This window comes from Euleptes europaea, chromosome 1 (genome assembly GCF_029931775.1).
Source record: "Euleptes europaea isolate rEulEur1 chromosome 1, rEulEur1.hap1, whole genome shotgun sequence".
NCBI classification, from domain to species: Eukaryota; Metazoa; Chordata; class Lepidosauria; order Squamata; family Sphaerodactylidae; genus Euleptes; species Euleptes europaea.
The window spans coordinates 12,063,636-12,089,147 of record NC_079312.1 but is presented as its reverse complement, the minus strand read 5'-3'; the positions used below and the strand labels follow the sequence as shown (position 1 = coordinate 12,089,147).

Sequence of the window (25,512 nt, the reverse complement as noted above, 5' to 3'; positions counted from 1 at the left end):
CCGTTTTGGTGGCTCGGTAGGAGTCCGGCCAAACCCTGCCCTTCCGAGCATCCAGAGACCTCGGCTGCCTCTTCAGATTTGGCCTCACGTTCTTTATTGGCCTCCGAGGACTTAGCCTGTGGCGACTGGAGAGCCTTGAGGACTTCTGGCCACCGGGCTTCCCGCAGCTGTTCGTCTGGTTCCTGCTTAATGCAGTCAGGTTTCGCCCAGCTCTGAAATTCTCCCAGGGTTGTCCCAACCTTGGACAACGTAGCCTCGACAAAAGAACCCCAGGTGGGAACAACGCGGTGACCCTTTATGGAACTTTCTGTCCCCTCGTCACTTGGTACAAGGCCTGTCAGCTCTGGTGCCTCCATTTTGATTATGAGACTTTTGCCGGTATCGACTACGGCCTCAAGCTGGGGAACCTCGGCTGCTGTCGCTCCCTGATCGGCTGCCATCCCCTCTGGCGGGAGAGGGCAATAACTCAGCCCCTGTTATGCACACACTTTCCGTGGATCAGGCAGGCTTCAGAGTTACCAGCTGTTTGGGTGAGCCAGAGACTATACTGGAGCAGAGGGAGTTGTCCTCGATTCAGAAAGTGCTCTCTCCTGAAGAGAAAGGGAGGGAAGGAGAGAGATAGGGAGTTAACAGTTGGGCAACAGCTACATTGGCTCCCCGTCAGTTTCCAAGTTCAATTCAAAGTGCTGGTTATGACCTTTGAAGCCCTTCATGACCGTTTTGGTGGCTCGGTAGGAGTCCAGTATTTGATTAACCTTCTCCTATATGTCCCTGCGGGCCAACTATGGTTATCAGGCAGCTGTCTGTTGGCTTTCCCACCACTTAGAGTGGCCCGTCTGGCATCAACCAGGGAACTCGGAATCATAGTCTGTTTATCTTCGCAACAACCCTGTGAGGTAGGCTGCAATGTCAGCAGACGGCCCGGAGTTACCCAGCGAGTTTCACACCAGAGTGGGGAGTTGAACCCAGGTCTGGTACTCTAACCACGACAACCATGCTGACCCAAGAGAAACAGGATGGAGACAACAAGCCCCTCCTGTTGTCTGCCTGGAAACCACAGACAGAGAAACTCCCATTTTCAGAAGCACTCTATCTTCTCCCCCACCCCGCCCATCTGTCAGGGTCCTGACTGTCTCATACCTGGTTATGTCATGTGGCAAGTCATGAATTATGCTTCTCTCAGTTCACGTGTGTCATGTGGGTTCTCTGGGTGGCGTCAAGCAGTCAAACAGGCTCTTGACATGAGTTAGGCCCACTGCTGTTCTCACGTCTCTTTTAGGTTTCGTTTCCTTTAACTGTTCAAGCAGCCCTTTCTCTCATTCTCCCTCCCTGCACCGACCTTGAGCCCTTAGATGGCCTCTCTGTATTGTGGCTAGCTCACTCCCCCGCTCCCTACCAGGCGTCCTTATCTGTTAGTTCCCAAGCCGCTGTGCTTTGCACCTGGGATGGTGTCATGCTTAAAGTTATGCTTTGTCGTTTAGCCCGCCATTAGCAGCTTTGACTCCGTGGATTGCTTACGCTGTATACCTTCATGCACCTCAATAAAGATTTACCGGAAACCCTCCTGTCCTGAAAACCTCCAGACTAACAAAGACTACAGTCAACAATAGCCATGCAGATTAGCTTTGGATTTCACACATTAACAGATCACTTCAGGATACAATGGTTCCATATTAACATACCACACCCTCATTAGAACATTATCTGGATACTTACAGGACAATGATTAGCACATTACCTTGGATACTTTTTGCAGGACAATGACTCAGCTCAAACCCAACCCCCTTCTGACTATATATTACTCTTCCTACACACTTGACACTGAGAGACGCCGTCCTTCAGTGTGACTCCTCTGAAGATACCTGCCACAGCTGCGGGCGAAACGTCGGGAAATAAAATACCAAGACCGCGGCCACACAGCCCGGATAACCAAAAGAACCAAAGATTTACCTGCTTCTGATTCTACCTGTCTGAGCAAGTGACTTTTTGGGATTGCTGAGGGCAGCTGAAGAACTCCACATTATCGGCTTAATTAACCACAGATCAGAGAATCGCTTTGTTGGAGTGGACCAAACTGTAGCCCGATCAGATGCCCCCACTGGTGGGGAAACACACACACAGCCATCCTCCCTCGCTTGCCCGACCCCCAGCCCCAGCATGGAAGCAAAAAGAAAAATCCTCCCCCCTCTTGCTCTTTTGCAAAATCGCCCCCCAAATGCCCCCCTCCCCCCTTTGACTCACTGCTTTCCCACTTGCTGTTTCCACCAGCCCAACTTCTTCTGGCCAAAGCCACTGCACAGCTCCAGCATGGGAGGACCCAGCTTCTCCCCGGACTTCCCCCTCCTCCTCCTCCTCCTCTTCCTCCTCCAAGCCCTCACCCATTCATTCCCAAGCCTTTCCAGACTCTGTTGGTTTTAACCCCTTCGGTGGCCAACAAGCATTCTTTGTTCCCATTCTCTCTCTTTCCCCTCATTGGCACTGATTCTTTTTAACTAACATAAGTGAAACGGGAGCGAAAGAATTACAAACCATTCAAGAGGAAAAGTTGGTTCCCACCCTCAGAAAAACACAGAGGCTGTGATATCGGGGGATCAACAACCAAATAATATTTGTAAATTCATTTCCTTGTCCTTTGCTTCCTTTTGAGGTATACAAAAATGCTACGCCTTCCAGTGTTACAGAGCATCGTCGCTGCTTTAATTTCAGTGGGCTGAAAGTAGGGTTGCCAACCTCCAGGTGGGGCCTCCTAGAATCCTAGAGTTGGAAGGGACCACCAGGGTCATCTAGTCCAACCCCCTGCATAATGCAGGAAATTTACAACTACCCTCCCCCACACCCCCAGTGACCCCTACTCCATGCCCAGAAGATGACCAAGATATGTTCCATCTCATCATCTGTTTAAAGTTATAGAATCAGCATTGCTGACAGATGGCCATCTAACCTCTTCTTAAAAACCTCCAGGGAAGGAGCGCTTACCACCTTCTGAGGAAGCCTGTTCCACTGAGGAACCGCTGTAACTGTTAGAAAATTCTTCCTAATATCTAGATGGAAACTCTTTTGATTTAATTTTAACCCGTTAGTTCTGGCCCAACCTTCTGGGGCAACACAAAAACACTCGGCACCCTCCTCTATGTGACAGCCCTTCAAGTACTTCAAGATGGTTATCATATCCCCTCTCAGTCTTCTCCTCTTAAAGATAAATGTACCCACACACATACATACACATACCTTTATTGGCATAATTACAATACATAAGAACATAAGAAAGGCCCTGCTGGGTCAGACCCAGGCCCATCAAGTCCAGCAGTCTGTTCACACAGTGGCCAACCAGGTGCCTCTAGGAAGCCCCCAAACAAGACGACGGCAGCAGCACCGTCCTGCCTGTGTTCCACCACACCCAATATAATAGGCATGCTCCTCTGATACTAGAGAGAATAGGTATGCAGCATAACTAGTATCCATTCTAACTAATAGCCATGAATACCCCTCTCCTCCATGAATATGTCCACTCCCCTCTTAAAGCCCTCCAAGCTGGCAGCCATCACCACATCCTGGGGCAGGGAGTTCCACAAATTAACTATGCGTTGTGTGAAAAAATCCTTCCTTTTATCTGTTTTGAATCTCTCACCCTCCAGCTTCAGCAGATGACCCCGCGTTCTAGTATTATGGGAGAAGATTTTCTCCCTGTCCACTTTCTCCATACCATGCATAATTTTATAGACCTCTATCATGTCTCCCCTTAGCCGCCTTCTTTCCAAGCTAAACAGCCCTAAGCATCTTAACCGCTCCCCATAGGACAGTTGCTCTAGTCCCCTAATCATTTCGGTTGCTCTTTTCTGCACCTTCTCAAGCTCTGTAATAGCCTTTTTTAGGTGTGGTGACCAGAACTGTACACAGTATTCCAAGTGTGGTCTCACCATAGATTTGTACAAGGGCAGTATGATATCAGCAGTTTTATTCTCTATTCCTCATCTAATTACAGCCAGCATGGAATTTGCCTTTTTTACAGCAGCCGCACACTGGGTTGACATCTTCATCGAGCTATCCACTACCACCCCAAAATCCCTTTCTTGGTCTGTTGCTGCCAACAGATCCCATCAGTGTATATGTGAAGTTGGGATTTTTTGCCCCAATATGCATCACTTTACACTTACTCATATTGAATCTCATTTGCCATTTTAGTGCCCATTCTTCCAGTAAGTAGAGATCCTTTTGGAGCTCTTCACAGTCCGATTTTGTTTTCACCATCCTAAATAATTTGGTGTCATCTGCAAACTTGGCTACTTTGCTGTTCAACCTCAACTCCAGGTAATTAATGAACAGGTTGAAAAGCATTGGTCCCAACACAGATCCCTGAGGCACCCCACTGATCACATCCCGCCATTGGGAGAACTGACCATTGACTCCTACTCTCTGCTTCCTATTTTTCAGCCAACTCACAATCCATAAGGACTCGTCCTCTTATCCCATGACTATGAAGTTTGCTTAGCAGTCTTTGGTGGGGGACTTTGTCAAAAGCTTTTTGGAAATCCAAATACACAATATCCACAGGCTCATTCCTTTGCTAAACATACACAGCTCCTTCAACCTTTCCTCATATGATTTGATCTCCAGACTGCAGAGATCAGTTCCACCAGAGGAAATGGCAGCTTGTGAGGGTGTGTTACAGCATTCCCACGAACATGTGAACATACATTCAGGTTAACATGGGGAATTAGCTTACGTGTTTGTGCGTTGCAGCAAACTGGGATCTTTTACCTAAAGAGGTGGCTGTGAGTAGCAAGTCTTTAGTAGGAAAAGGATGACAGAGACCTGATTTAAAAGAAATAATACAGAGTTTATTGAGGGATTTGGTACAATGGGAGGGGGGGTTACCCTATGCAAATACTAGCCTTACTAAATCAAGGCACAAACACATTCCTTATCCCAATTAATATAACAATTTATGAATGTTTAGCAGAGCTACTCCAAGCTGGATCAGGAGTTAATCTTTGAGCTAAATGTGTGACAAACGGGGAATAGTGGTTTGGAAAATTGGGGGGGTGTAGATCAAGGGGAGAGCAAAGATTACCTGTCCTATTCTGCAAAGAAATCAGATGAAAAAAAGAGGGATCCAGTGTGTGTTGGGAATCTATTGCAGTTCAGCTGGTATCCAGGATGAGACAGACTCTCTTTCCTGGTTCCAAAGTCTGGTTAAAAAGGTAGTCCCCTGTGCAAGCACCGGGTCATTCCTGACCCATGGGGTGATGTCACATCCCGACGTTTTCTAAGCAGACTTTGTTTGCTGGGTGGTTTGCAAGTGCCTTCCCCAGTCATCTTCCCTTTACCCCCAGCAAGCCGGGTACTCATTTTACCGACCTCGGAAGGATGGAAGGCTGAGTCAACCTTGAGCCGGCTACCTGAAACCAACTTCCATTGGGATCGAACTCAGGTCATGAGCAAAGCTTGGACTGCAGTTTACCACTCTGCACCACGGGGCTTCTCAAAGGCTGGTTAGTAATATACTTTTGGGCCCATAGCATAAAATGGGTTTATTTCAGGGATCAAAAGATTAAGACAGAGGATTAGGGAATACTTGAGAGTAATCAAGAGAAAACTATAGAACTAATTTAAAAGGCACCAGGAAGGGCAGTTTTTGATTGAATTATAATTCAGGATTACAAAAACTGGAGATATTAAGGCGAGTCATGTATTGGGCAGGAGCTTTGGGGACAATGGGAAGCTTTGAATCGGAGGTTCCAGGCTGTCACAGGGCACTTAACATCCTAATTGTGTTAATGGTCAGTGATTGCACATCAGGTAAGACAATACAGGAAGAGGCATCTTTGTCTTCTTGCCTGGTGGGGCTTAATTGCTGTTGGCAAGCCCTGATTTGTCCCAGAGAGGCATCCTTGGAAGCAGCTGCTATGGTTGTCGTCTCAGGATGTTCTGCCCTGTTCATCACTGCAGGGTTCCCTATGAGATACAAAACATGGCGGTGCTCCCCATGTTTGGTGTGTGCACCTCATGGTGTTACTCTGGCAGTACATTCATTTGGGCTGGGAGGGAGGGTGTGTAGATGAAAGGGGGGCTGGCAACAGGTGGACTCTATGGCATCACATCCTTGCTGAGCTCCAGCCCTCCCCTCCCCAGGTACCACCCCGAAATCTCCAGGAATTTCCCAAACTGCAGTTGGCAACTGCAACCTACACCACACTGGCTCCCCACTTACCTCACAAGTTGCCTGTTGTAGGGAGGGGAAGGCGACTGTAAGCCACTTTGAGACTTCTTAAAGGTAGAAAAAAGTGGGGTATGAAAAACAACCTTCTATTTTAGATTTTAGTCTTTTCTCTCATGTGAAAATGTCTCAGGATGCAGCTATTAAGACCCTTTCTTTGCCGAATAAATTATTTTTCGTGAGCCATTACCTCTTTATACACTAAATAACTGCCATATAGGATTCATCATGGTGATGGCTGATGTCTTTGGGGGTTGGGGTTAAGCAATGGAGTGAATTTATTTTTGTTAGGAAGAGACCTCTATTAGCCATAACAACAAAGTGGAGTCTCCATGTTAAAGGACAGTCTACTTTCAAATACTAAGATGCTGGGGACAGAGGAAAGCTTTTGTATCCCTGTCCTCCTCTGTGGGCTTTCTAGAAGCATCCGGTTGGCCATGGGCGGAAACAGGATGCTGGATGAGATGGGTCTTTGATCTGATCCAGCCAGGCAGTTTGGAGTTTGTTCATTCCTCCATGCAGACAACAATCAGAAGGCACAGGATAAATTCCCCCTGGTTGAAGCTAAGCAGGCCTGGCTCACAGTCTTGAAACTATCACTTGAGAGTTCCATGTAGCAGAAGGCTGTAGTGGTTACATACAGAAGTGCCATCAGGTCGCAACAAACATACGGCAGCCCCAATCCAAGTATTGACCCTGCTTAGCTTTTGAGCTCAGGCCCATTCTGCATGTTGGTTTATCTTAATTTTTACTGCTATGATTGAGCAAGCCCTGATCTGGGTGGCCCAGGCTAGCCTGATCTCGGAAGCTAAGCACGGTGGGCCCCGGTTAGTACTTTCATGGGAGGCCATAAAGAAAGTCCAGGGTTGCTACACAGAGGCAGGCAATGGGCAAACCACCTCTGTTAGTCTCTTGGCTTGAAAACCCTACCTGGTTGCCATAGGTTAGCTGTGACTCAATGGCACTTTACATACAAACACACAGAAAGGGTAACTCTATTCTTTTCCCTCGAGTCATACATCCCTTTACTTAATGGATTTTGTGAAGCCTATTGAGTGTACATTTATCAGCTTATTTCCATAGCTGGGCCATGTTGTTGTGTATGTGGCCATTTTATGGCTAAGAGAAGAAGGTTCATATAGATCAGACCATCTGCTAGGGCCTGTGGGGATCTGCAGCTATCTTTACTTGCTGTTGCTGCCCCCCCTCCCACCGCCCAGGAACTGGTGCTCAGAGGTAGTTTGGGGAGGGATCAAGACTCAGCCCTGCAGAATAGGGGGAATGATGGTTTGAAAGAACAAACAGCCCACTTTCTTCCATGAGTCACCTCTTGCAGAAGGCACCTTCCCACAACTGCAGGAGGGCTGTATATATACTGCAATTCTGCACCCTTCCTTATGCCCCGTGGATCAATGCATGAAGAAACAGAAACTGCCAGGATAACCTTCAACTGTAGAGTGAACTTTATTGTGGGGATGGGCAGTAATTCCATAACCCCCGATCAAAGCAGTGAGGGTTATTTCATACCTCACAGGGTCTTGTTGCCAGATCCAAGGGGCTTCGTGAGGAAAGCTAGGAACAGGAAGGAAGGCATTCCCTCACATTGTGCTTCTGGGTAATTTATCAAGGTATACAATACAGCTAAAACCCTGACACAATGAGAACATGGTTACTGTTTCTCTACTGTACGAATTCTCTGATGTCCAAGCAAGCTTGGGACCAGACTGTTGGTTTCATCACAGTCTGGGTAGTAGTGTGTTCTCTCTTCTTGGTGAACATCCGGATTTCTTTTAAGATCAGGTTTACCATGTAAGGATTCCACATGGTCTGGGCATTTGTGTGCCATTGCACCAGTGTGAACCCTTCGGTGTCTAATGAGGGTGGTGCTCTGACTGAAGCTTTCGCCACAGTCCAGACATTTATAGGGTTTCTCTCCAGTGTGGATTCTCTGGTGCCTGTTGTAGCTTGACTTGTCCCGAAAGCTTTCGCCGCAATCTGAGCACCAATACGGTCTCTCTCCCGTGTGGATCCGCTGGTGCGAGATCAGGATCGTTCGCTGGTTGAAGCTTTCCCCACAATCGAAGCACTGGTACGGTTTCTCACCTGTGTGGATCCTTTGATGCCGGATAAGAGTCGAGTTCAAGCCGAAACATTTCCCACACGTGAAACATTTATATGGTTTTTCCCCTGTGTGGATTCTCTGGTGGACAATAAGGCTAGCTCTCCGAGTGAATTTTTCGCCACAATGTGGGCATTTATGTGGATTTTCCTCTGTGTGAGTTACCTGATGTCTATTAAGGCTTGATTTGCTAGTGAAGCTTTTCCCACAAACACTGCATGAAAAATACCTTCCTTTTCCTTCATGTAACTTCTGCTTGACTTTAAATTCAGTGGGAAACATATTAGATTTCTCCTTCGACTTCTCTGCTTTGTTCTTCTGTTGCCTCTTCGGTCCATCAAGTTTCCCAACATATTCTTCCGTATCTTGAAGCTTGCTTCTTTCCAGCAATGCTCCATGTGGGTCCCCATCAATTGCTCTCTCACAGCCAATGCCTAATGGGATAAAGAGAAAATCCTGATTGGAAAAAGAAGACTTGAGAACTGTCAAATACAGAACAAACAAAATTAACTGTTGTGGAGGATGACAGAGTCAGAACAGCCATTTTGTATAAGGCCATGGCTCAGTAGAAGAACATCTGTTTTGCATGAAATAAAAGGTCTCAGGTTCAGTCCTTTGGCAGCTCCAGCTGAAAAGAGCAGGTAATGACAGCTTAACAGGGGATTAGACAGATTCACAGAGGATAGGTCTTTGAGTGGCAACTAGCCATGGTGACTAAAGGGAACCTCCACATTCAGAGGCAGTCAATCTCTGAATACCACTGCTGGGAGGCAACATCAGGGGAGGGCCTCGGCCTCTCTACCTTGTTGCTGGACTTCCAGAGGAACTGCTTGACCACTGTGTGAAACAGGATGCTGGACTAGACGGACCACTGGTCCGATACAGCAGGGCTCTTCTTATGTTCTTAATGGCAAAGACCTTGACCATAGACTTTGGAAAGACAGCAACAGAGTTGACAATATTGTCCTCGACAGAGCAAGGGTCTGACTTGGCATAAGGCAGCTTTATATATAAACTACTCATGCGTCCATGCCTTGAATCTGACTGGGGCCATGATGGGGCACCCTTGGGAGTTTTCCTCCAGCTGCCATTTTCCACGCACTTACCTTGCTGAGCCACCAGAGGGCTTTAAAAAAGGTAAAGATTTTTAAAGCGCAATAATGTTATAACTATCTGTTACCATGATCAACTAGCTCCTCCAAATTCCCAACATTCAGTTTTTTAAAAATACACACCTATAGGCCCTGAATAGGATAGTCCCAGGCCAGCCTTGTCAGATCTCAGAAGCTAAGTAGGGTTGACCATGGCTAGTATTTGGATGGGCGACCTCCAAGGAAAACCAGGGAGGTGACGCAGAGGCAGACAATGGCAAACCACCGCCGAAGGTCTCTTTCCTTGAAAACCTTGCGGGGTTGCTAAAAGTCAGCTGTGACTTGACGGCAAAAAGAAGAGTCCCTTGTGGAGCTATAAAGGGAAAGGGTCTCTGCACAAAGAAAGGGGAGCTAGAGACTTACTTTTTTTGAGATGAAAGCTGGGACTTCAAAGGAACTACCATCATGGCAACAGATTGTTTGTGTCATTTTGGGTGCTTCAATAAATTGTATTACATTATCCCCACATTTCTGGATTTTGTGTGGGCCGACACAGCTGTTTACACAACTTTTTATTTATTTCAGGTACACCCCACCTTTCTCCCCAGTGGTGACCCAAGGTGGCTTATATAATTCTCCTCTCCTCCATTTTATCCTCACAACAACCCTGTGACATTAGTTAAGCTCAGAGTGTGCAGCTAGCCCAAGATCACCCAGGAAGTTTCCACAAAAGAGTGGGGATTCGAACCTGGGATGTTCAAGATCCTAATCTGACACTCTAGTACACATACTGCCAGGATCAGTGAGGGACTCCTTCCCCCCACTTCCTGTGCCCAAATTCAGATCCAGCAGAGAGCCTCCCCACGATCCCAATTCCAACATGCCTGCATGCCATTCCATTCATAGATGTTGGATTCGTCCGTCTCCCTCTATCGTGTCTTTCACCAGCAGGTGTTTTGTCTGGCATACCCTGAATAGTGGTTACTGGCCCTCCTTCCATTTTTGTTTGCCTTCGTGTTTTTTAAATAACATTATTTTATAATTTTAACTGTGTTTAATTGTTTGAATGTTTGAATGTTTTTATGATTGCCACCTTGTGGGCCTAGATAGGGTGGAAAGGCAGTATTAAAATGTATAACAACAACAATAGGAGCCCCATGGCGCAGAGTGGTAAGCTGCAGTACTGCAGTCCAAGCTCTGCTCACGACCTGAGTTCAATCCCAAATGAAGTTGGTTTCAGGTAGCTGGCTCAAGGTCGACTCAGCCTTCCATCCTTCTGAGGTGAGTAAAATGAGTACCCAGCTTGCTGGGGATATAGGGAAGGTGACTGGGGAAGGCACTGGCAAACCACCCCTTAAACAAAGTCAGCCTAGTAAATGTCAGGATGTGACGTCACCCCATGGCTCAGGAATGACCCTGTGCTTGCACAGGGGACTACCTTTACTACTACTAATAATAATAATATGCTGTACTTATGTTTCCGGGATAATGATTATGACTTAGAGCTAGGGTTTCCAGGTTTTTCCTAGCCACTAGTGGGGATGGGGAGGTTAGATTGCCAGATTCAGGTTGGGAAACTCCTGGAGATTTGGGGATGGAGCCTGGGGAAGACAAGGACCTCTGTGTGGTACAATGCCATAGAGTCCACCCTCCAAAGCATCCGTTTTCTCTGGGAGAACTGATCTCTGTCATCTGGAAATGAATTGTACTTCTAGTGGATCCAGGTCCCACTTAAAAGGCTGGCATCCCTACTTACAGCCAAACTAAGCATAACAGGGAACTGCTGGCCACTCTCTCATATATTCACTTGGAGAATGCTGATTCTTAAAAAGCAGCATGTGCGCATCACAAATATATATAGAGGTTGAACAAATACGCCCCCCTTTCTCTCTCTCTCTCTCTCTCACACACACACACACACACACACACACGTCCTAGATTTCTGGCATCAGAAAGAAAGAGATAAGCAAATGGAAACTGAGGAGCCAAGAAAATATATCTTTACCTAGCACAACATCATCCCCATCATTTTCCTGCTTGATCTCTCGGCAGGGATATCTCTCCGCAGCATCCGACAACATCCGGTCTGCTTCAAAGACGCTCACTGCAACTTCCTCCAATGTTCCCAGAGCCTGAAACAGTGACCAAGGTTGACCATGTAGGGCAGAGGGGAGAGGATCAGGAATGAAAACTTTCAAGTTAAGTTCTACAGATAATTACTTGGAAGCTGCAGCCAAAACAGGCCAAGGTACTGGATTAAGACTGAAGCCCCCAAATTAGGATTGTCAGGTCCCCCCTAGCCACGGGTGGGGGGTAGGGTTGCCAGTTCCAGGTTATATACTTCTTTGAAACCCTTCCCACTCCCCAAACCTCATTCCCCTCATGCTCCATTCTCAAAATCTTCAGGTTTTTCCAAATTCTAGGGAGCTGAGACAGGGGGAGGTTTGGCCTCTGTGCCCCATTTCTGGGGATGGCCAGTGTTGGAAACAGGATGCTGGACAATATGGACCTTTGGTCTAATCCAGTATGTGAACAGGAATTTTGTGTGTATTTATTTGTTTATTCCATTTAAAACATTTATTAGCCGTATTAATTACAGGGCTCAAGGCGGCTTACGATGTAAATCAAATACATAAAAATACATAAAACCAACATTTAAAATCACAGTTCAGGACTGCTTTAATCAAATGCTGCCTCCTAAACATTGGAAGTGAGTGGGCAGGCGCTCTTCCCTGGGGAGGTTGTTCCACAAGCGTGGAGCTGCCACCGAAAAGGCCCTCTCTCATGTACACACAAAGCAAGCATCTATAATTGGTGGGACAGTTAGGAGGGCCTCTCTCCCTGTGAGCTTAATTCCCAGGCAGGAACGTATGAGAGAAGACAGTGCTTCAGATACCCTGGTCCCAAGCTATTTAAATGCGATTACCTCAGTGTGTCCCTTTGTGCTCTATAACGTGAACTGACTAAAAATATTTTAAAAACAAATGCTCCCACCTGCTGCTCTGGCCTGGACTCGCATCGCCTCAGCAGGAAATCCTCAGCCAGGGCCACTGCCTGAGCGCAGGTCTCTGGCCTGCCTTCCCGGACCCAGTCCTGGCTCTCTGGTGGCAGAATGGCCAGGAACTGTTCCAGAATGACGAGCTCTAGGATCTGCTCCTTGGTGTGTTTCTCCGGCTTCAACCACCGATGGCAGAGATACCACAGCCGGCTGCAGATCTCGTGGGGTCCCTTGGCGTCCTGGTAGCACAACTGCCGGAAGCGTTGGCGTTCGGCCTCATCGCCAAGAAACCCCTCTCTAGGGGTCTCATCCTTTGCTTTTCCGCAAGCTTGGGGGTCTGGGGTGACAGAGGTCTGGAGGGCTCCGTTTTGGTGGCTTGGTAGGAGTCCAATCAACCCCTGCCCTTCCGAGAATTCAGAGACATCGGCTGCCTCTTCAGATTTGGCCTCACATTCTTTAGTAGCCTCAAGCTGGGGAACCTCAGCTGCTGTCGCTCCCTGATCGGCTGCCATCCCCTCTGGCTGGAGAGGGCAATAACTCAGCCCCTGTTATGCACACACTTTCCGTGGATCAGGCAGACTTCAGAGTTACCAGCTGTTTGGGTGAGCCAGAGACTATACTGGAGCAGAGGGAGTTGTCCTCGATTCAGAAAGTGCTCTCTCCTGAAGAGAAAGGGAGGGAAGGAGAGAGAGAGGGAGTTAACAGTTGGGTATCAGCTACATTGGCTCCCCGTCTGTTTCCAAGTTCAATTCAAAGTGCTGGTTATGACCTTTAAAGCCCTTCATGACCTGGGACCCACATATTTGATGAACCTTCTCCTATATGACCCTGTGGGCCAACTATGGTTAACAGGCAGCTATCTGTTGGCTTTCCCACCACTTAGAGTGCCCGTCTGGCATCAACCAGGGAATTACCTAGGGTTGATATCTGTAACCACATACCAAATGCGTTTCGGTGAACTGGGCCTTCATCAGTGGTCAATTAAAACCCATGTTAAGCCGGCACACATTTACAATGTTTGAATAATTGGTAATAGATTTTGTAAGTATTTTTCAAACATCTCTTTCAAACTTATATAATGGGCTCTTTTATAGATAGAAACTAACCCACCATTATTATTCTATCTTTTCAGACAACCTATACACATGCCTGGTTTGATCTGAACTGTTTGTATATGTATTCATTTATTCATTCTGTAAATGTGTGCAGGCGTAGCATGGGTTTTAATTGACCACTGATGAAGGCCCAATTGGCCGAAATGCGTTTGGTATGTTGGTTACAAATATCAACCCTAAGTAATGCCATTGTGCTATTTTAATGTTTTAAAATATTTTTAACCTTTACATAGCACTTCGAATAAATTATATTTTCAGTGTGTGTGTGTGTGTGTGTGTGTGTGTGTGTGTGTATGTGTGTGTGTGTGTGTGTGTATATATATATACACACACACACACACACACACACTTTTATTTTCTACCCAACCTCGGGTACCCAGCCTCCGTTTTAAGGTTGGGTCTTATTCCCCTCTTTTTTCTTCCATCAACCAGAGAACTCAGAATCATAGTCTGTTTATCTTCACAACAACCCTGTGAGGCAGGCTACGACGACAGCAGACGGCCCAGAGTCACCCAGCGAGTTTCACACCAGAGTGGGGAGTTGTACCCAGGTCTGGTACTCTAACCACTACACCCATGCTGACCCAAGAGAAACAGGATGGAGACCACAAGCCCCTCCTGTTGCCTGCCTGGAAACCACAGACAGAGAAGCTCCCATCTTCAGAAGCACTCTATCTTCTCCCCCGCCCCGCCCATCTGCTTAATTAACCACGGATCAGAGAATCGCTTTGTTGGAGTGGACCAAACTGTAGCCCGATCAGATGCCCCCACTGGTGGGGAAACACACACACAGCCGTCCTCCCTCCCTCGCTTGCCCGACCCCCAGCCCCAGCATGGAAGCAGAAAGAAAAATCCTCCCCCCTCTTGCTCTTTTGCAAAATCGCCCCCCAAATGCCCCCCTCCCTCCCCCCTTTGACTCACTGCTTTCCCACGTGCTGTTCCCACCAGCCCAACTTCTTCTGGCCAAAGCCACTGCACAGCTCCAGCATGGGAGGACCCAGCTTCTCCCCGGACTTCCTCTTCCTCCTCCAAGCCCTCACCCGTTCATTCCCGAGCCTTTCCAGGATTCGCGACTCTGTTGGTTTTAACCCCTTCGGTGGCCAACAAGCCTTCTTTGCCTCATTCTCTCTCTCTCTGTAGTCAAAAAGGGCCAGAGTCCAGTAGCACCTTAAAGACTAACAAAAATATTTTCTGGTAGGGTAGGAGCTTTCGTGAGCCACAGCTCACTTCTTCAGATACAGCTAGAATGTGAATCCATCTGTCTTTTAAGTAGAGGAGAGTGAATTCAGACAAGCATCAGTATGTAAATGTTAACAGTATGTCAATGTGACTAGCAGGCGTGATGGGATGAGGTGTGGTCTGCAGAACAGATATGTGATGGATTCACATTCTAGCTGTATCTGAAGAAGTGAGCTGTGGCTCACGAAAGCTCATACCCTACCAGAAAATATTTTTGTTAGTCTTTAAGGTGCTACTGGACTCTTGCTCTTTTCTGAAGAAGGGAGCTGTGGCTCATGAAAGCTCATACCCTACCAGAAAATATGTTTGTTAGTCTTTAAGGTGCTACTGAACTCTTGCCCTTTTTGACTACTGCAAACAGACTAACACGGCTACCCACTGTGAATTATCTCTCTCTTTGGCACTGATTCTTTCTAACTTCGCATAAGTGAGTGAAAGAACTACCAGAGGAAAAGTTGGTTTCTGCCCTTACAACATACAGACAAGCACAGAGGTCGTGATCCTGGGGAATCAACAACCAAATAATATTTGTACATTCATTTCCTTGTCCTTTACTTCCTTTTGAGGGAGGGTTGTTACAGTGCACTCTAGTGCAGAGGCACTGCTTTGATTTCAGTGGCCTTAACGTAGGGTTGCCAACCTCCAGGTTCTAATGGTCGAAACAGGGAATATCCGGCACCCCGTATTATATATACGTGATCTACTATTGCCACTCGTTCTACTTAGGAGTCAATATACTCCGAACATCAGCAACAGAAGATACCTGCTATTTCCACTACCAAGTCTGGACGTTATTGAGAGTATATCCACGTCACCTTGGTGCAAGTTTGGCGAGATATTCGCACAAAGACTCTTTGAATGGGATTCAGACATTTGTAATTACAAGTTGTTTATGATTTATCCTGCATAATATTGCACAGACAATGATTATATAATTGTATGTTAACTATATGCCCAAATTGAACAAAGACATACTTTGCATTTATTGAATGCTTGTTTTTCTGCTATTTTGTATTTGCTAACCTCCAGGTTCTAGCTGGAGATCTCCTGCTATTACAACTGATCTCCAGCCGATAGAGATCAGTTCACCTAGAGAAAATGGCCGCTTTGGCAATTGGACTCTATGGCATTGAAGTCCCTCCCCAAAGCCTGCCCTCCTAAGGCTCTGCCCCCAAAACCTCCCGCCGACAGCAAAGAGGGACTTGGCAATCCTATCTTAAAGTAGGGTTGCCAACCTCCAGCTTTGCAAGTGATCCCCAGATTGCAGAGATAAGTTCCACCAGAGAAAATGGCAACTTGGTGTGTGTGTGTGTGGGTGTGTGTGTGTTACTACACTCCCGCAAACACATGAACATGTGTGTGTGTGTTAAGTGCCATCAAGTCATTTCCAACTCATGGCGACCCTATGAATCAATGTTCTCCAAAGTGTCCTATCCTTAACAGCCTTGCTCAGATCTTGCAAACTGAGGGCTGTGGCTTCCTTTATAGAGTCAATCCATCTCTACACTACACTCCTGCAAACACATGAACATACATTCAGATTAAAATGAGGAATTAGCTTGCAAGTTTGTGCAGGGGGCAGCAAACCTGGATCTTTTACCAAAAGAGGTGGCTGTGAGTAGCAAGTCTTTAGTAGGAAAAGCATGACAGAGACCTGATTTAAAAGGAATAATATAGAGTTTATTGACAGATTTGGTACAATGGGAGGGGGGGTTACCCTATGCAAATACTAGCCTTACTAAATCAAGGCACAAACACGTTCCTTATCCCAATTCATATAACAACAGTTTACGAATGTTTAGCAAAGCTACTTCAATCTGGAGAAGGAGTTAATCTTTGAGCTAAATGGGGAATAGTGGTTTGGAAAATAGGGGGGTAGATTAAGGGGTCATACTTTGGAAATATTATGAGAAGACAAGAATCACTGGAAAAGACAATCATCTAGGGAAAGTTGAAGGCAGCAGGAAAAGAGGAAGACCCAACAAGAGATGGATTGACTCTATAAAGGAAGCCACTGACCTCAGTTTGTTTGCAAGATCTGAGCAAGGTTGTTAAGGACAGGACATTTTGGAGGACATTGATTCATGGGGTCGCCATGAGTCGGAAACGACTTGACGGCACTTAACACACACAGATCAAGGGGAGAGAAAAGATTACCTGTCTTATTCTGCTAAGAAATCAGATAAAAAAAGAGGGATCCAGTGTGTGCTGGGAGTCTGTTGCAGTTCAGCTGGTATCCAGGATGAGAGAGGCTGTCTTTCCTGGTTCCAAAGTCTGGTTAGTTATACGGTTTTGGGCCCATAGCATAAAATGGGTTTGTTTCAGGAAACAAAAGATGAAGACAGAGGATAAAGGAACACTTGAGAGTAATCAAGAGAAAACTATAGAACTAACTTAAAAGGCACCAGGAAGGGCAGTTTTTGATTGAATTCTAATTCAGGATTACAAAAACTGGAGCTATTAAGGCGAGTCATGTATTGGGCAGGAGCTTTGGGGACAATGGGAAGCTTTGAATCGGAGGTTCCAGGCTGTCACAGGGTACTTAACGTCCTGATTGTGTTAATGGTCAGTGATTGCACATCAGGTAAAAGACAATACAGGAAGAGGCATCTTTGTCTTCTTGCCTTGTGGGGCTTAATTGCTGCTGGCAAGCCCTGATTTGTCCCAGAGAGGCATCCTTGGAAGCAGCTGCTGTGGTTGTCGTTTCAGGATGTTCTGCCCTGTTCACCGCTGCAAGGTTCTCTGTGAGATACAAAACATGGCGGTGCTCCCCATGTTTGGCGTGTGCACCTCATAGGACTTGCTCATGGCGTTACTCTGGCAGTACATCCATTTGAGCTGGGAGGGAGGGTGTGCAGATGAAAGGGGGGCTGGCAACAGGTGGACTATATGGCATCACATCCCTGCTGAGCTCCAGCCCTCCCTTCCCCAGGTACCACCCCGAAATCTCCAGGAATTTCCCAAACTGCAGTTGGCAACTGCAAACTCTGGAATCTCATCCAAGAAAATAGGGATCAGTTTTACACCTTAAGAAGGGAGGGATCTCCAAAAGGCTTTGGACAGAGTTCCAAACCAGACCACTGCTAGGAGAAAGCATAGTTGGGAGGTGTCTGATTCCCACAGCAGGTGGGGGCTTACATTCAGTTACAAGGATTCCCATTGTGGCAAGGGGCATATGACGGTAGAGGCCTATCAAAGAGCAGCTTCATACACAAAATACTTGGTGTCCCTGGGATCAGCCCTTTTGACACAGGAAGTAGGGATGCCAGCCTCAATGAGGGATCTGGGGATCGCTTGGAATCACAGCTCATCTCCGGTCTACAGAGGCTGGAGAAAAGGCAAGTTTGGAGACTGAACCCTATGGGTGGGTGAACATTTCAACCTTCCAGGACATTCTGTTGCAGATTTAAGAGTAGCAGTTCTCTTACAAAGGAATTTTAAAGGGAGATTGGAAAGAGAAACTGCTGAATTACAGTTGATATTCAAACTAAAGTCAATGCATTTACCTGGGCTGAATAAAGACCTTGCATTCATGGCCCATTACCAATGCTGATTTCTCCACACCCATCTCTCCCCTGGACATCACAGACTCTTCTGCATATCACACCTAATCCAATCAAGCCTGCTATTCACATTTGCATACTGTTCCTCTACTTAAAGACCGATGGATTCACATTCTAGCTGTATCAGAAGAAGTGAGCTGTGGCTCACGAAAGCTCATACCCTACCAGAAAATATTTTTGTTAGTCTTTAAGGTGCTACTGGACTCTTGCCCTTTTTGACTACTGCAAACAGACTAACACGGCTACCCACTGTGATGAACCCTATGACTGTGTACCCCACTGTCATATTGCGAGTCCTATCCTCTGCTGCCAACAGGAATAGCTCCCTGCCCTCCTCTAAGTGACAGCCCCTCCCTTTTCCCTCCCAGGGCTAGTCACCGGGCTAGTCACGGTTCTCTCCAAACTCTCTCATCCTCCCCTTGAAGAAGAGTTGGTTTTTACATGCCGACTTTCTCTACCACTTAAGGCAGAATTATACTGGCTTACAATAACCTTCCCTTCCCCTCCCCACAACAGACACCCTGTGAGGTAGATGGAACTGAGTGTGACTAGCCCAAGGTCACCCAGCTGGCTTCATTTGTAGGAGTGGGGAAACAAATCCAGTTCACCAGATTAGCCTCGGCAGCTCATGTGGAGGAGTGGGGAACAAACCCGGTTCTCCAGATCAGAGTCCACTGCTCCAAACCACCGCTCTTAACCACTACACCACGCTGACGCCCCACCTACCTCACAAGTTGCCCTTTGTGGGGAGGGGAAGGTGATTGTAAGCCACTTTCAGACTTCTTAAAGGTAGAAAAAAGTGGGGTATAAAAACTAACCTTCTATTTTATATTTTAGTCTTTTATGCGATTGTGATTGGTGTTTGCAGCCCTTCAAATGTAGCCTAGTTTTGTGTATTTTAGTAATCTACTTAAAACTAATAAGTTAAAAAGCAGTATAAGGTAGAAGAGGAAGATTTTAGTATCTGGGAGGCCCAGGTTCAAATTTCCACTCGTGCCATGGAAGTTCACTGGGTGACCTGGGACCAGTCATACTCTCTCATCCTAACCTACTTCACAGGGTGGTTGCAAGGACAAAATGGAGGAGATGAGAATTATGTATGCTGGTTTGGGTCCCCATTAGGGAGAAAGGCAGAAATGATCAGTACTAGCAGGGATTTTGCATATTTCTTTGTCTATGTACATAGACTCAGCATGTTGCCAGGGAATGTGCAGACCATCTAATTATCAGCTGCATATTTCAAACTATGTTAGCATACATAATCTCTGCTTGGAGACTGCATATTCAATGGTCAACATCTGAGGTTTATATCAGCCAACGTATCCAACTGCTGTCTTAATCATTGGCTGGAAGATCGCTTATCAGGGATTATTTGCTCTGCAAGGCCAATGGAAGACTTACTGCTGATGAATTCATAAACCATATGGCAAACCTGATGCAAAGTACACATGAACACATGAAGCTGGCTTATATTGAATCAATAGACCTACTGCCTATCAAGGTCAGTCTTGTTTACTCAGACTAGTAGCAGCTCCCCAGGGTCTCAGGTAGAGGTCTTTCTCATCACCTTCTTGCCAGGTCCCTTGAACTGGAAATGTCGGGGATTGAACCTGAGACCTTCTGCCTGCCAAGCAGATGCTCTATCACTGAGCCACAGCCCCTCCCCTCAAGTAATGCAGAGATCCATCTTCTTAGTACCTTGTGCCTAGTTATTACAGTGGTAGGGTTGCCTGCTTTTAACAGGAGATGCCGTTCTGCATGCCAAATAGATGCTCTATCATGAAGCCATGGCCCCTCCCCTCAAGTAATGCAGAGATACATCTTCTTAGTACTTTGTGCATAGTTATTACAGTGGTACGGTTGCCTGCTCGGGGTTGAGAAATTCCTCGAGGTTTGAGGGGGGGTGACACCTAAGGAGAGCAGGGTTTGGGAAGGGACCGCAGGAGGGTCTAATGCCATAGAATCCACCCTCCAAAACATCCGTTTTTTTGATATCTGGTCTGGAGATCAGTTGTAATTCTAGGAGATCTCCAGGCTCCACCTTGAGGTTGACAACCACACAAGAGGTTGACAACCCTAGAAGAGTATGGGGGCATGGGTTATAAGCACTGTGCTTTCAGTGAGGTCATACAGGAGAAAAAGCATCATTTAGTAGACATGAGGAACACTGATAGTAATTTGCTTTCATTGTATCCATTATCATTCCCGACAACTTTCACAATTACATCCCACCCCCCCATGGAAAAGCTTTTGTCTCCATTCCTTGTCTCTTGCTTCCCCTGACTCTCTTGTCCTCCCTCTCCTCTCGAACCTCTGGAACCTCTTCTCTTGCCAGATCTGTTTGGCTTTGCTGACTGGAAAGCTTTCATGTCAGTTTCTTATCACCTGGTTTCTTTTTCTGACATCCTTGAATTCTCTAACCAGGCACCAGGAAAAAATAAAATGAACTAATAATTAGGGATTTACCAGTTGGTTTGTTAGGAAATGAATGCACATCTGTAGTTACACTTCACTGTTACAAACAAGCAAGAGGATGCATCTCTAACTAAAACTGTCCTGCTATCCCAAATGTTTTACAAATGTCTCCCGCCTCACATCTGTTCATTTTTAAATAAGGCTTGAACTCCAGAGGAGGATTTTCCTGTAATGTCAGAATAAATACTGTTTCTGTCCTCTGTGTGTCCTCTCATGTTTAACAAGGTGTGCGGTCTGACGAAAGCTCTTTCCACAGGCTGAACAGGTATAGGGTTTCTCTCCCGTGTGGATTCTCTGATGTCTGAGAAGATGCGACCGGCAACTGAAGGTATAATCACAATCCAAGCACGGGTACGGCTTCTTCCCTGTGCTACTTCTCTTGTGACTATTAAGTTTGAGAGGAGGTATTTTCTCACACTTAAAGCATTTATATGCTTTCTCTCCTGGGGGTCTTCTACAGTCGGGCACCTGGCCCAGATTCTTCCCACAATCTGAACACAAAAGAGACGGTGCTTCCGGATGGTGGATTCTCTGATGTCTATTAAGGCTTGACTGGTGCATAAATATTTTCCCGCAAAAGGGACATGAATTCTTTTGTGTCCCTTCATCTTCCACTTGTGGGACAGAGATCTCAAAGAAATCACCGTTCTGGCTAGTGACAGATCTTTGCCTCCGATTCTCTGTTTGGCTTCTGTCATCCTTTTCCCGTCTACCTTGATTTACAGAGGTCTCTTCTGCCTTCAGGGATGTCCAAAGGTTTTCCCCTTCATTCTCGATCACCCATCCATCACCTGCTGGAATAAACAGATAAATTTAGTGAGGGAGCAAAGGAGAACATAGAGATGAGATACAAGAAATAAATGCCTGGGAGAACAAAGAGCAGACCAAGCAGCCCCAATCCAGCATGCTATTGAAACAATGAGGGCTGGATGTTGGTCACATGCAAAAACCTGCAGGGGGTCAGACTAGATGGCTTGTATAGCCCCTTCCAACTCTATGATTCTGTGAGGAGAAATCGTGCTCCATGAGCGGAAATCCTTGTGCCTGTATTGTCGATGTAGACAACACTGAAAGTATCAGACTGACTGGTTTGGTAAACGTGGAATTCCCTGCCAGAGACTGTATTGATGGCCACAGGCACAGATGGCTTAGTTAGACAGGAGGAGAGGTCTGTCAGTGGCTAGTAGCTATGGTGACTAAAGAGGACCACCACATTCAGAGGCAGTGTACTTCTGAATCTCAGTACCAGGAGGAAACATCAGGAGAAGCCCTCGGTCTCTCTGCCCAGTGCCAAGAGGCAACCTTACAGGGCTGTCCAGCAGAGCTCTTCTCATGTGCTTATGTTATAATAAGGCAAGACCATATGTTTCTCAGAAACACCTACAGCTCAGAGGCAGCTGGAAAGACCCTTCTCTGCCCAAAACCAAGCTTGACGGATGAAGGGCAACGCAGCTTCAGACATTCATCAAACCTGCCTCTCAATGGTGATGCAGCCACAGAAGGTCCCCAATTCCATCTCTGGCATTTCCAAGTAGGGTTGCCAGCTCCAGGTTGAGAAATATCTGGAGATTTTGGGGGTGGAGCCAAACCCCTTTGGATTTGTGGAGGGGAGAGACTTCAATGGGGTATAATACCATAGAGTCCACCTTCCAAAGTGGCCATTTTCTCCAGGTGAACTGATCTCTGTCGCCTGGAGATCAGTCGTAATAACGGGAGATCTCCAGCCACCACCTGGAGGTTGGCAAACCTAACTTCAAGGTATTCAAGTGCGGAGAAAGAAAGACCTTCCTCTGTCCTGAGGAGCTGCCAATCAGGAGGGAACAAAGCTGAGCTAGAGAAACCCACAATGTATTTTATTTACTTCATTCTTAACCCACTATTCTTCCCAAAGGGTGGCCTGATGCAGCTTCTGTTTCCCCTCCATCTCCATTTTATCCTCACAACAACACAATGAGGTAAATTAGACTGAGAGTGTGTGACAGGGCCAAAGTCAGCCAGCAAGTTTCCATGCACAGAGGGGATTTGAACCTGGGTCTCACATAGCCTTGTTAGTCACACTAACTACTACACCATGCTGGCTCATGGTGTAAGGCAGCTTTGTATGTTTATACGCCTGGCCAACACCATGAAACTGTTTTTCCATATATATTTGTGTAGTCTTAAGCTGCTCTACAATGAGAACAAGCATATCAATTTTTCAACTTTTTTCCCTTTTTACTTTCATGTACCGTACATCTTTTTTCCTTCGCACTTCCGGCTCATTCTGACGCCTCCCCTTCTTTCTCTCACCTGTGTGGATCTTCAAGTGACGGATCAGGTTCTCTCGCCGCGTGAAGCTTCGGCCACAATCTGTGCAGAGGTGTGCCCTCAACCCCGTATGGAGTGTCTGATGCCGGAAAAGGTTCGCTTTCCGGGTGAAGGACTGCCCGCACTCAGTGCATTTGTGGGGCTTCAGCCCTGCATGGATCCTCTGACGTCTACTGAGACTGAGTTTAGGGGCAAAGCGTTTCCGGAAGATGGTGTTCTCTCTTGTCCCTGGGAATGGAACAGCAGTCTCAGAGTGATCTTCCTGACTACTAGGAATCACTAAATTCCTCCATGCCTCAGCTGGGCTTTCTTCCTGCCTCTCTGGTTCGTCAGGCTCTTCAAAGTCCACATCCAGTTCTTCCCACTTGGTTCTTTCCACGCCATCCACATTCAGTAGGTCATCACCTCCTGGAATAGAGAAGGAAAGAGAAAACCATCAAAAGAGAGAATCCAACAGCCAGCCTCAAAATGTGCCATGGCACCCTGACTGGAGAACTCTTTCTCTACAGAAGCTCACCCAGCACTAAGTCTGTCGAGATCGAGCCTTCTGATGTGAGAACATTTCTCTAGTCTAGCCCGTAGGTCGATTTTGCTCTCAGTTAGCTGTTGTTTTTAAATTTCTATTATTCAATCTTAAAATCCCTTCCCTCTCACTGAATGTTAACGTAGTGTAGTGGTTAGAATCTCTGACTAGGATCTTGGAGACTCAGGTTCAAATCTCCACTCTGCTATGGAAGCTCGCTGGATGGCCTCGAGCCAGTCACGTTATCTCAGCCTAACCTAGCTAACAGGTTGGTTGAGAGGATACAATGGAAGACAGGAGAACGAGAGAGAACAATGTATAGGGCTTGGGTCCCATTGGGGAGAAGAGCGAAGTACCAATAAATAAATAAATATTGCAGAGCCTGGGACAATTATTAACTGGCTTTTTAAAAAACTATTGGTTTTCCAATTTTTCTCAGCATTTTTGTTACAGGTAGACAAAAAGAATATTTCCATCTCTCCACAACTATTTGAGGAGCTACAACACCTGCTTCGGGTGCCCCCACCTTCGGAGGTTAGAGGGGTGGCAACCTGAGAAAGGGACTTCTCGGTCATGGCCCCAAAACGATCCAGTTCCCTCCCCGTGGAGATTTTTCTGTACCCTTTTGTCACTGTCTTCCCCCAGTGGATGAAGACTTTCTTATTTCATCTGGTGTTTCCTCCATGACCTCTCCTTCCCTCCTAATGCTTTAACTGCTGTCTTAGCATTTTATAGATATATTTCAGCTTTGTTTTTTAAAGGGTTGTATGATGTATTTTGTACTGTACTCTTTTAATGGTTAGCCACTTTAGAGGCCCTTGATGGGGCAGAATGGAGGGATATTAATTTTGTAAATAATAAATATTATTAACAAAATATTATCATGTACAAAATTAAAAAATTGTAAATAAAATAATTATAAAAATGCCATGTATCGCGGGGGAGCAGAACTACATCAGGTATGTTAATTGTAGTGGTTGACTAGTCAAGTTGACTCGTGGAGATCCCTCAAGGGATTTTCAAGAGAGAAACAGAGGTGGCTTGCTATCGCCTGCCTCTGCGTGGCCACTCTGGACTTCCTTGGTGGGGTCCCATCGAAGGACTCTTAACAGAACGAAAAACCTATGCTGTAATCTGAGAGCCTCTATGAAACACAACAGCCGGCTAATCTCTAATTGTTGTAACAGTAGCAGATTCAAATAGGTCATAGAATAGATAATAACTATATAACACTAAAATAAACAATAGCAAACCAGCTCAATTGCTGGTGGGCAAAATACATCACAAGTCCACAATCTAAATAAGCGACAGGGAATAAAGTCAGCCACTGAGAAGATGCTTTCTTCTTCAAATGAAATATCTTTTCTTTCATCCACCTGAGCTGGTTTGCTATTGTTTATTTTAGTGTTATATTGTAATTAGTAATCTATTCTGTGACCTATTTGAATCTGCTACTATTACAACAATTAGAGATTAGCCAGCGCGCAGTTGTGTTTCATAGAGGCCATCGGACTCACCAGGGGACCAACCCTGCTTAGCTTCCAAGATCTGACAAGATTGGCCCATCCAGGTCAGGTGGATTGGCCCATCCAGGTGGAGTGTATGTCCTAGTTAACATACACTCCACCTGTAGATTAAATTCCTAGTTAACATACACTCCACCTGTAGATTAAATTCCCAGAGTTTGACATTCCTTTCTTTAAAAGAAAAAAAGACACTGAACCGTTGCTCACAGGTGATCTATTCTGGCCAATTTTTTAAAAATCTGTGGGTTGTCTACAGGGGGGAGGCAGAGACACCCCATCCCAAAGAAAGAACTATTTTGCTATGGGGAATTCTTACTGTTAGTTTGTTTTTAAAATAGG

The 25,512-nt window shown here is 46.1% G+C and overlaps 1 protein-coding gene across 1 annotated transcript; it reads right to left on the bottom strand.

Moving 5' to 3' along the window:
* Positions 1 to 573: 573 nt before the first annotated feature.
* LOC130493218 (zinc finger and SCAN domain-containing protein 12-like) lies at positions 574 to 12,937 on the bottom strand. Its single transcript, XM_056866920.1, has 5 exons — positions 12,422 to 12,937; positions 11,433 to 11,559; positions 8,566 to 8,770; positions 8,024 to 8,331; positions 574 to 590 (listed from the first exon to the last, which is right to left on the bottom strand). The coding sequence occupies exons 1-5, from the start codon at positions 12,935 to 12,937 to the stop codon at positions 574 to 576; spliced, it is 1,173 nt and encodes a 390-aa protein (XP_056722898.1).
* Positions 12,938 to 25,512: the final 12,575 nt, after the last annotated feature.

Excerpts from the sequence above, each read along its gene's own strand:
- LOC130493218 (XM_056866920.1), bottom strand. The coding sequence starts at position 12,937 with ATGGCAGCCGATCAGGGAGCGACAGCAGCTGAGGTTCCCCAGCTTGAG. Across the intron at positions 8,771-11,432 it reads TGGGGATGATGTTGTGCTAG|GCATTGGCTGTGAGAGAGCA; the intron begins GTAAAGATATAT and ends TTATCCCATTAG. Across the intron at positions 8,332-8,565 it reads TTACATGAAGGAAAAGGAAG|GATCCACACAGGTGAGAAAC; the intron begins GTATTTTTCATG and ends CCGGCATCAAAG.